The sequence below is a fragment of the Phragmites australis genome, chromosome 3, assembly GCF_958298935.1.
Source record: "Phragmites australis chromosome 3, lpPhrAust1.1, whole genome shotgun sequence".
NCBI classification, from domain to species: domain Eukaryota; kingdom Viridiplantae; phylum Streptophyta; class Magnoliopsida; order Poales; family Poaceae; genus Phragmites; species Phragmites australis.
The window spans coordinates 10,962,864-10,974,372 of record NC_084923.1 but is presented as its reverse complement, the minus strand read 5'-3'; the positions used below and the strand labels follow the sequence as shown (position 1 = coordinate 10,974,372).

The following is an 11,509-nucleotide window of genomic DNA, read 5'->3' as shown; positions in this document are numbered from 1 at the left end:
GAGGAAGACATCTACTTCAACCTATTTGCTTGGCGGGGTTTCCATCCAGGGGCGGTGGTCCGTCTAGCAGCTCCTCCGATTACCGGTGATGAAGGAGACCGGGGATCCTTGCAAAGACCTACATATAATTTTATTAATCTTCAGGGGTGTCTTTATAAGGATGGTTATGTAATCTGATTTATGCTTATATGAAATACATCCCGGCTTTCTTAAAAAAAAAAGCTGCCGCGCAACTTGCAGCCGACGCCAATCGAGTTGTCGAGCAGTTGCCAGGCTGCGCACAGTCGCTCCCCTCCGGCCGGAATAAAAAAAGTTTTAAAAGACAAGATAAAATAAGAAAACAAAAACGAAAAGACAGCAATTTCCCAACTACTATTAAACCCCTCCCGCCGCGCCCCCACGTGAGCCGCCAACAAAACCCGAGCGACCACGCCTCCAAATCGATAGGGTTTTTGCTCTCCCCCTTCGCCCGCCGCCGCCTCCGCCGGCCCAGCCGATCGCAGTAAAGGGACACTCCAGGCGCGGGCAGCAGCAGCATCAGGCGCGAGGAATGGCGCAGTCGCTGGAGCTGCTGCTGATCCAGTTCCTGATGCCGGACAACGACGCGCGGCGGCAGGCTGAGGAGCAGATCCGGCGGCTGGCGCGCGACCCACAGGTGGTCCCCGCGCTCGTCCACCACCTCCGCACGGCCAAGACCCCCAACGTCCGCCAGCTCGCCGCCGTGCTACTCCGCAAGAAGATCACATCCCACTGGCCCAAGCTTCCCCTGCACGCCAAGGCATCCCTCAAGCAAGCGCTCATCGACTCCATCACCCTGGACCACAGGTCCCCCACTAACCGCCTTTCTCCAATCCCTCCTCCCGCGTCCTCTCTGCTCGCGCGGCTTAGAATTTGCCCGCTTTCAATTCAGTTGGATTGGGCTTTCTACGGGGCACTTGAATGTGTTTTCGAGTGCTGATTACGGAATTGAATTGAGGGGTTTTCAAATAGATTTAGTAAACCTTCCTGTTTGAGCGGCCAATTTATGATAATCGTTTGATGTTTCTATTAGGACCTCGATTGCTCACGTATGCCAACTAAATAGACATTCCATTTGTGCTTCATCCGGAAGCTCCCTACCCAATTTTGATGAGTAGTCGAGTATGTTATAAACTGCACAAGATATTCGCATGCATGTTATAAGATGGCTGATCGTTCAATCTCGAGTTCTCATGGCAGCATTCTTTTCGCCAAACTAAACTCATTTTTGGTTGCTCAAGAGATGATGGCTTTGCTTTGTTCAATGGGTTACATAGATAATTCGTTGTGGTCAAATCATAACAAACTATCTCTAGCAAAAGGTGCTTAATTCTTGTTAATGACACATCTTTGGTCGCAGCTCTCAACTTTTACTCTCGCAAAAATTCTTTTTTTGTGAGAGTTTAGGCATGTGATAACTGAACTGTGGAAGCAAAGATAGAAGGGCTTGAAATGTTTTGTTGTGAGTCTTTCTGCATGCTGAAAACTTTTCAGACCTGATTCAGTGGCTTTGAGTGTGTAGGGCTCTCTTTCACCCTACACATTGAAATGCCCTGTTGAGCTAATATGATATGCAATCAAAGAAAAACCTCCAGATGTTGGACAATTTTGTTTTCCACCCAAAACTGTAAAAAAACTGCTGTAGAATTTCAACTTCTCTAAAAGTAACCTTTGCTTTACTTATTTGGACAATTAGACTCACAAATACATGTAAACTGTTAAATTTACACTTCTAAATTTCCGTGGCATGAGCATCGATCAGTGTCCTGTCAACCATTAATGGGGTTACCAAGTTGCCTTGAAATTAAGAGATGTACATATCTAGTACAACTTAAACCAATCAGAACCTGATGAGGTCCACAATAGATTGTTTGTGTTCATGGAGACCATGGTTACAATGCAAAATCGGATGCAAATGTTGCAGACAAAAACTTTGTGTTCTTCATCTGTTTTTCGACCTGCCTTATAAATGTTTTTTTTTGACATATACTTCTATTAAGCTTAGAGTTCTTTATTTCTTTTTCCTTTGTGCAGTCATCTTGTAAGGCGAGCTAGTGCAAATGTTGTGAGCATTATAGCTAAGTATGCTATCCCTGCAGGAGAGTGGCCAGAGCTGCTACCTTTCCTTTTCCAATGCAGCCAAAGTCCACAAGAAGACCATAGAGAAGTAAGTCTATCTTGGTGAAGGTTTATTCCTACCAAGCAGATGAACATACACATTATTCATATTGAAGGAAAATTAACTTCACCTTGTCGTTTCCTCGTATTAGATGAATTGTAAATGTTAACCATAATAAAAGCCTATTTTCAATGTCCTTTTCTTCTGTTTGATCTATGTTTCTGAACTTTTTCCTTGTGAATAGCTAAATTTAAAGTGTATCTTTCGGTATGCTGATCTTATGGAGATATATGCACATGTGAAACCTAGATTGGCATTATACCATTGTTCCTGTTTGTATTCATAGAAGTTTCTATTTGCCGTTCACTTCTCTTTTACTTTCTTTACGTGTTAGTCGGATCATAGCGTCGATAAATTGATGTATCATTGACAGATAATGCATTTGTCAATATCAGTTAATTTTCTGAGCTTAGTAGTATGTCAAAGGTATGGGGTAACCATTTTTCGAGCCCTGTAATCTATGGTAATTGTTGTTTGTTAATATTCTTTTTAATATTATCTACAGTTGATTATAAAGGGATAACTGCTGCTTTATTTCTGCAAACAAAATTTCAATGCTGACTGGCTCAATGTTTTTCTGCCATGTTATTTTCTTTACAGGTGGCTTTGATTCTTTTCAGCTCCCTTACTGAAACTATTGGGACCACTTTTCAGTCTCATCTGAACAATTTGCAACCTATTTTGCTAAAATGCATGCAAGACGAGACTAGCTCTCGAGTCAGAATAGCAGCCCTAAAGTATGGCTATATTTGGTGACCAAAATCTCGTTTCAGCATAGCATCTGACCAAATTTTGCTGTGAATAAGCTACTTCTTTTTCTCTGTGCAACAGGGCTGTTGGATCTTTCATAGAATATGTTAATGATGGAGGTGACATTGTAAGTTTTGCTTATCAGCTCTTATGTTTTAAAAGTTTTAGTTTCTTTGGACTTTGGAGTTGAAGCATCAGTCTCTCTATACTGTTATTACTTTTATTTTTTTACTATTACTTCATTATTGTTTTCTCATCATCTTTTTAGTTGGATCTTGTGGGTTTCATCTCTAGCCTACCCTAATTTGCTTGGGACAAAGGCTTTGTTGTTGTTGTTGGAGTTGAAAATGGTGCTATATTTACGATCGTTGAAAATGATGGAGGTTACCTGCTGTTTTTTTTTTGTTTACAGCAAAAAGTACTTTTATTCTTTTTGAAGCGCTTGCTATTTTGTTCACTTATCATAATAATCATTGTTTCGCTCTTGTGTTTATTACCCCGTAGTCTTTGACTCATTGCTAATCTTTACTAGACAACCCTTATGCCAACAATCAGATTTGCAAAACTAATGTATTTCCCTGAGATAAGTGCAGTTCCATCGAGTTATTAATTATCATACTGCCAGAGAAAAGGGAAACCACATAGTTGAGAAGTTCCTGTTCCTTAGTTTTTGTGTGTGTTACAATTAACTAATTGTGTAGATTATTGGAGCTTGGGACAAATTGTGTAGTTTACGGGTTCACATGATATTATTTCCAAATTAGTGAGAAAAAAATACAAAATAGTTCATACAATGTGAGCATAGTTACTGTACACATCTAGTACCCCCCTAGGGTTTTGGGTGATTTGTTTTATATTATTTGTATTCTCCATTATCAGCTTGCATTGTGCAATTTGATTTCATGTTTTGATCTTGCTGAATATACCATTTGACACATTGCCACTGACTAATGTTGTGGTCATGTGTGGCTACATTTTGTAGGTAAAAATGTTTCGGGAATTTGTTCCCAGTATCTTGAATGTATCAAGGCAATGTCTTGCTAATGGTGAGGAAGATGTTGCTTCCATTGCCTTTGAAATATTTGACGAGCTAATTGAATCTCCTGCACCACTCCTTGGGGACTCTGTGAGATCAATCGTGCAATTCTCGCTGGAAGTTTGTGCAAACCAGGATCTGGAAATAAATATAAGGCAGCAGGTTTGATCAGCCATCGGCATCCTTTACTATATCTGTATCCGATTTACAGATTACCAAACGAGTTACAAACTTACACTTAATTGTTTCAGGCTATCCAGATAATTTCATGGCTTGTAAAATTTAAAGCATCTTTCTTGAAAAAGCACAAGATGGTTGTACCTATTCTACAAATTATGTGCCCCTTGCTTACAGAAACAGCTAATGAAGATGAAGATTCTGATCTAGCAGCTGATCGTTCTGCTGCCGAAGTCATTGATACAATGGCCATTAACTTACCAAGACATGTTCTTGCACCGGTTCTTGAGTTTGCTTCTGTGAGCTTTCATCACATTAATCCAAAGTATCGTGAGGCTGCTGTTACATCACTGGGTGTTATCTCTGAGGGTTGTTGCGAACATTTGAAAGATAAGTTGGAGGACTGTCTGAAAATTGTTTTAGAAGCTTTAAAGGATCAAGAACAAATGGTTAGAGGCGCCGCATCTTTTGCTCTTGGTCAGTTTGCTGAACACTTGCAGCCAGAAATTTTATCTCACTATGCAAGCGTACTTCCATGCATCCTAAATGCACTCGAAGACCCATCAGACGAAGTTAAGGTATCGCAGTTAAAATGCAGATGATATTGCTTATTCTAAATGGGCAGAAACCTTTTCCATAATAGTTTTCTTTGGATGATAAACTAATGCATTTTTTCTTGCAGGAGAAATCGTATTATGCTCTTGCAGCATTCTGTGAGGACATGGGTGAAGATATCCTACCATATCTGGATCCCTTGATATGCAGATTGGTTATGGCTTTGCAAAGCAGTCCTCGGAACCTGCAAGAGACATGCATGGTTTGTGTAGTAATAAATAATATTAAATAAGCTGTATACTGGAAAGACGGTAACCTTTCCCCACTAAAATCATCTTTTATTCTGATAATGTTGATATTTTCTGCAGTCTGCAATTGGCTCGGTGGCAGCTGCTGCTGAGCAGGCTTTTACCCCGTATGCAGAAAAGGTTCTTGAAATGATGAAAGGTTTTATGGTGCTCACTAACGACGAAGATTTGTGTGCACGAGCTAGGGCTACCGAGGTTGTTGGGATAGTAGCAATGGCAGTTGGCAGAGCAAGAACTGAAGCAATATTGCCTCCTTTTATTGAGGCTGCTATTTCTGTGAGTCGTAGTTCCAGTACCTTCAGACACTTTGGCAGTGTTTAGTGCAACTCTTTATGCTCTTCATACTTGTAGGGTTTTGGATTGGATTACAGCGAACTTAGAGAATATACTCATGGTTTTTTTAGCAATGTTGCTGAGATTTTGGGTGATAGTTTTACACAGGTAATAAGGGGACTTTATCTTTTATTCAATTTATGGCTGATTTTTATATTTAATTATTTATCAAAGTGATTTGTTGCACATTGCAGTATCTTCATCATGTTGTACCTCTCGTATTTTCTTCCTGCAACTTGGATGATGGTTCTGCTGTGGACATTGATGACACTGATAGCGTTGACAATGGATTTGGTGGTGTTTCTTCTGATGATGATGTCAACGATGAGCCAAGAGTTAGAAATATCAGTGTGAGGACTGGAGTTTTAGATGAGAAAGCTGCTGCAACACAGGCTATTGGTTTTTTTGCACTTCACACGAAGAGTGCCTATGCTCCGTATCCTTGAAAAGTGCTAAGATGATGTTCTGGTCACAATTTCACGTTTCAAAATTTCCTTAACTTACACTAGGTATTTGGAGGAGTCACTGAAGATTTTAATCAGGCACAGTGGGTATTTTCACGAAGATCTCAGGCTCCAGGCAATCATTTCTTTGAAACGTAATTTCTTCCCTTCTTCTATTTGATTCATGAGTTTTCAATTGGTCTTTGTTTCCCTTCTTGTTTCTTTACTGTTGGCTTTGTGAAAATTTCATTGTCAGGCTAAGTGGTTCATCAATTTTTTTATTAATTTATAATCGTAAAAAAATCAAATAGTCATAAAATGTATAAAAGTGTATTTAGTGAATGAAATTAAATGTCTAAATACTACACTATGGGAAAGCTGTCTCTACCTTAATGTATAGCAAAATACAAGGTGGAAAGGGACAGATAATCCATTGAAGTGTCGTGTGCTTTTTAAATGATGTATTTTATACCTATTGTCTGTACTGAGGTTTCCTTTACATCTGACAGCAAGCTCATTTCAGATTGAAACACCAAAATTTTAGAAAACATTAGGTACACTCACCCAATGCTAGCGCAATCTTAGGGGTATACAGTACGAGTATATGCCATAAGTAGGATACAAAAAGTTTCTAGGCGAGAATTACAGGGAAAAGTTAGTGCTGCTATGAGAAGATTTTTCACATAATCCAGAATGGTATGATGTTGATCAATTTGAATCATCAGTACTTTCGGAACTTATCATTAGTAAAGGTAGGTAGAGGGGCTTTTGAACACATACATGTTTGTGTTATTCTTTTTACAGTGCTCCATCAACGATATGATTTTGTGGTTTTATTAGTAGTTACAGTGTTATCCTTGTTGCAGATATTCTAACTGCAGTTAGGGCAATACCTCCTACACATGCTGTGAGTATTTCGTTGCGCTAAATATTCATACGCTACTTCCTCTGCCCCTTCATCAATTTAGATATGATTGCTGCAAAATAACATCGAAATTCTGATAGAATATATGCTTTCTGTACATGCAGGATGTACTAGAGAAACAGAAGGATGTCCTTGGTAAATGCTGGATATAATATACTGCATTTTAAGTTCATTTGTCCTATGTGATATCATTCAATCATGCTGCATTTCTTTTTTTCCCCAGATACTGTTATGAACATTTACATCAAGACCATGACAGAGGATGATGATAAAGAGGTAGTCGCACAGGCTTGCATGAGTGTAGCAGACATTGTGAAGGACTATGGTTTCACTGCAATTGAACTTTGTAAGCTGCACCTGTCCAGTATGAGGTGGCCTCAAAATACTAGGTTGTGTTGTTAAAAGTATCCCTTCTATGTGTTTGTTTCAGACATGACAAGGCTTGCTGAGGCAACGCTGGTTCTTTTGCGTCAAGAATCAAGCTGTCAGCAAGTAGAGTCAGATGGGGAAGATGATGGTGATATTGACCATGATGAAGTTCTCATGGATGCAGTTTCAGATCTTTTGCCTGCTTTTGCAAAAGTAATGGGATCTTATTTTGATCCCATCTTTGCAAAATTGTTTGATCCCTTGATGAAATTTGCTGTATGTTACTCTCCCCCTTCTCTCTATGTGCACATGCTCCATATCCCATTTGTTTCTCATCAATTGATTAATTGACGCCATGGTAGTAGTATCTTTCTGAAGCATATGATGGTAGTGTATTTTGCTTTTGAAGTTTGAAATTGCTTCCTGGAATAAATGCAGAAATCTCCACATCCTCCCCAAGATAAGACTATGGTTGTTGCAACCTTAGCTGAGGTCGCTCAGGAAATGGGTGCTCCAATTTCTTCTTATGTTGATGTACGGTTCTAGCATTCTTAAAGTTTTTGTGAAACTTTATCATTTTAATGGTCCTCTTCATGCTTCCTCGTATTTGGATTCTTCTCAGAAGATAATGCCTTTGGTGTTGAAAGAGCTTGCATCATCAGATGCTACTAATAGGAGAAATGCTGCTTTCTGTGTTGGTGAGATATGCAAGAACGGAGGTGCTGCAGCACTAAAGTATGTATATTCCTTTGCTAAAATGGTCATATTTCATGTCTTGCCTTTAAGCTCCTGACTGTCTTCGAAGGCTTCTGCCCTGCGCTTTCTAGTATGAGAAGATAAATACTCTTCTTTTAAGATATAACATGTGTTAGCAAATTAAAAAAAGATATAATGTGCATTGTATTTTTCTTATGTTCGGAAAACCTAACTGATGAAATAATGAAATGTGTTCTACTGACTTAGTTGCTTGAGAAATCCAACAGTTTTCTTATAGAAACATCAGGGAAGGCTGTGTCATGTTCACTTTATCCATATTCCATACATTAGATTAATACATCGGCAAGTGAGAGCAGTTGATCCATCCTTACCTCTGATGCTTCTCAATGGCCATACTATCTGAAATTCTGAATCGACTGCAAGACTCATAGGTCATTCTAGGTTCTCTTTCTTCGCTGGAGCCTACCACTAACTGTGGCACTCTGGATCCGATGCTCTTTCAAAGTTCTGCTCAAACTGGCCAAGAGAGCAATCAAGTTTTTCCTCTAGTGAATAGTCTGCCTAGAGTTTGTAGGTAAAGTTGAACACTGTTCATAGTTGTAAAATGCTCTACTGAACTGTTGAATGAGGGCAGCTAAGAATTTTGAAGCATATCTTATGCCTTTGCATTGTATGGTCAACAAATGAATTACTTCTCAATATCTCAGATTACGTAATTAGAATTCACGGCAACCTGAAGAGTAACTTTCCATCCTGTAAATTTGTTTGCTCACTAGTTCTTGTTCGTCTTTTTGCAGATACTATGGGGATATACTTCGTTCTCTGCATCATTTGTTTAGTAATTCTGAATCAGATGATGCAGTAAAAGATAATGCTGCTGGTGCTATTGCTAGGATGATAATGGTACAGCCTCAGTCAATTCCTCTCAACCAGGTTGGCACTACATTGTACTTAATATGTTTGGACAACTTCAGGTTTCAGATTTTAAGAGTGTAACAAATGCTTGGTTGCAATCATTTAGGTTCTTCCAGTGTTTATCAAAGCTTTGCCACTAAAAGAAGATCATGAAGAATCAATGACTGTCTATAGTTGCATCTGTAATTTATTATTGTCGTCACATCCCCAGGTGATTCTTGATCTAGATGCCCATTATTAGTCTATATTCATGGGGCAAATCTAACTTTTTACTGTTGCAGATCCTTCCACTTGTGCCCGATGTTATACATGTCTTTGCTCAAGTGGTAGTATCCCCAAATGAGAGTGATGGAGTCAAAACAAATATTGGCAAGGCCGTTTCTCATTTGATATCTGTTTATGGTCAGCAAATGCAGCCTATACTAAGTGCTCTGCCACCAGCTCATGCAAACGCATTGGCAGCATTTGCCAATAGAAGATGACCTCTGAGAACCAAATTTTCTTCAGTTCTTTGTTCTGCTGGATTGTTTGGGTTTTTTCAACGATTGCCATTTGCTGGAAACCATTGTTCGTCGGATCTGGTTAGATAGGTCAAACCAGATGGATTGTGTCAGGTTGGTTCATGCTTAATTGTATGGTGAGCTTAGACTATTTCCCCCTTTTTTGAGTTATAGTTGTGCTTGCATTGAGCGGTGTGTACGGCCGTTGAAGCTGCAGTCCTTGGCCGACAGCACATTTGGTGAGACCGCCTGTATTCAGGTCCCAGTTTTGGTTATTTCTGTATTGGTTTTATAATTCTTTACCGGGTCGTCCCATTCATTTGTTACTATTGTTGTATATAGAACAGTGTTTTCATATAGAGAATGCATTGTTTTATAACCATATCTGTTATGTGTGGATACCGATCATACCACTTGCGTGGTTATTCGTTCTCAGGCTTCAGAATCGCCTTGTTTTACCAAAGTTGGAAAATGTGCTTACTTCGATGCGAATAGAAAAGAAAGGAAATGAGAATAGAAAATGAAAGTGTCAAAACTTGTGGAAGGCTAAAATAACCAAAGTGATTACAGAAAGGAGCCAGTACAACGTCAATAGTGTGCCATGCGGTCGTCGACCAGTAGTGCAGCTGTGTTATGCTGGTTTGGGAAACTTTTGCTTCTTCTTGACGAAGGATTAGTGTGGGAGCAAAAACATCGATCGCCGTCCCTGCCTGTCAATTAGGGTGTGATTGCTTTTTTTTTTAAAGTATGGATTGTAGGGTGAAGATATTTTTATTGAAAAGAAGAGTGTTTTATTAGTTGTATATGTTTGGAAAAATTGAACTGAATTTTTATTTGTTTGATCGAATATAAGATCGTATGAAGGAAGAGTTTGTGACACTGATAAGTGGAGCCGTTTGTATTTGTTGGGTTATAATGCGGACATATATTTGCATCCGTCGGATCAGGTTAGAATAATATATGCAGACAATCAAATATATTTCTTCTTAATATTATATATATCTGCCAGACTAGAATACTCCTATACAAATAACTACACACAATTCTTTCTAATATTATACGCATCCATCAAACTAGAATCCTCTTATACAGCAACCAATCAACCCCTTGGCTGCTGTTCTCTCTTGGCGCCTTTTGGATTAAGGTCGGTCCATCAGCAAATCCACTCGCTAAAGATGGAGAAAGCTAATCCCATCAATCGTTGGATCGCCTGGTCCTTTCGTGTCTGAGGTCTGAGCCACCCCTGCCTTTTAACTAACATTTGCAACTGCCTTACTAACCTAGTATTTCTCTCTAGCTATTAATCAACTTTTTTTTATAAAAAACTTTAGTCACTGCCAAAAATGGTCACGTACGTGCGTGCGCAGGCCTCTAATCAACAAGCACCAGCCACCTCGCCACTCCAGCCAAGCCCGCACCGATCTCAATTCTGACCGGACCGCGGTGCGCGGCCAACCCCGGGTTGACACGTCCAGGGGGACAGCAGTACGACGCGGGCCGGCAACGATCTCGGCGGATCCGCGGCCTCTGGGTCACCTGCTCGCCCACTACCCACGAGAGGCTAGGGCACCGCCATTTTTGGCATCCCCTCACCCCGCGCCGGCCGCGGCCATGTGCTCCGCCCGCGTCCGGCACAGTGAAAGAAGCCTACTACTACTACCCTCCCGCGCTAGCTTTCGACCGGTCGCCAAGACACGCTAGACTTTCGTGTCGGGACCCGGGGCATGCATGCGCCTCCCTCTCGCCTCATTGGCCCGGCGCATGGATGGCCTCTCCGGCTAGGCATTGACGCATTGCAGTGTTGCACTGTGAGAAGAGCGAATCGTGAAGTGATAGCTACCTCTTCCAATATCCTTCTCGTAACTAATAAAAACATTTCAAATTCAAATAATTTATTATTTTTAATATTTATCTATTTTTTACCGGTTACAGATATATAACATATTTACTAATAAAAATAAATAAAAAATTAGAAGAAATTAGTAAATAATGTTTTTCTAATTTTTCAAATCTTATCTAAAATCAAATTAAGTCATCTGGATACATTTGTTTGGCAACACTCCTATAACGTATCTAAATCTTTATACTTAAATTTGTGATTGATATTATACCATATAATATTTATAAACATATGTGTGGTCGGTACATACGGTACGGAGGCGTCGCGGAAATCGTAATGTATTCCTGCCTTCGCGCTCCGTTGGGCACGTCGGCTGCACAGCACAGCAGCAGCAGACCTGCCTAATTCGCTTACGTTTCTGCAGTAGTGCACACGTACTCGGTC

The 11,509-nt window shown here is 40.0% G+C and overlaps 1 protein-coding gene across 1 annotated transcript; it reads left to right on the top strand.

Moving 5' to 3' along the window:
* Nucleotides 1–392: 392 nt before the first annotated feature.
* Nucleotides 393–9,688, top strand: LOC133912100 (uncharacterized). The gene is made up of 20 exons (XM_062354680.1): nucleotides 393–825; nucleotides 2,053–2,185; nucleotides 2,798–2,934; nucleotides 3,029–3,074; nucleotides 3,930–4,145; nucleotides 4,235–4,738; nucleotides 4,843–4,977; nucleotides 5,084–5,299; nucleotides 5,375–5,464; nucleotides 5,551–5,792; nucleotides 5,866–5,954; nucleotides 6,666–6,706; nucleotides 6,829–6,859; nucleotides 6,948–7,070; nucleotides 7,155–7,369; nucleotides 7,532–7,627; nucleotides 7,716–7,828; nucleotides 8,608–8,743; nucleotides 8,832–8,936; nucleotides 9,007–9,688. The coding sequence occupies exons 1-20, from the start codon at nucleotides 551–553 to the stop codon at nucleotides 9,205–9,207; spliced, it is 3,144 nt and encodes a 1,047-aa protein (XP_062210664.1). The 5' UTR covers nucleotides 393–550; the 3' UTR covers nucleotides 9,208–9,688.
* Nucleotides 9,689–11,509: the final 1,821 nt, after the last annotated feature.

Excerpts from the sequence above, each read along its gene's own strand:
- LOC133912100 (XM_062354680.1), top strand. The coding sequence starts at position 551 with ATGGCGCAGTCGCTGGAGCTGCTGCTGATCCAGTTCCTGATGCCGGAC. Across the intron at positions 4,739-4,842 it reads ACCCATCAGACGAAGTTAAG|GAGAAATCGTATTATGCTCT; the intron begins GTATCGCAGTTA and ends TTTTTCTTGCAG. Across the intron at positions 7,370-7,531 it reads ATCCCTTGATGAAATTTGCT|AAATCTCCACATCCTCCCCA; the intron begins GTATGTTACTCT and ends GAATAAATGCAG.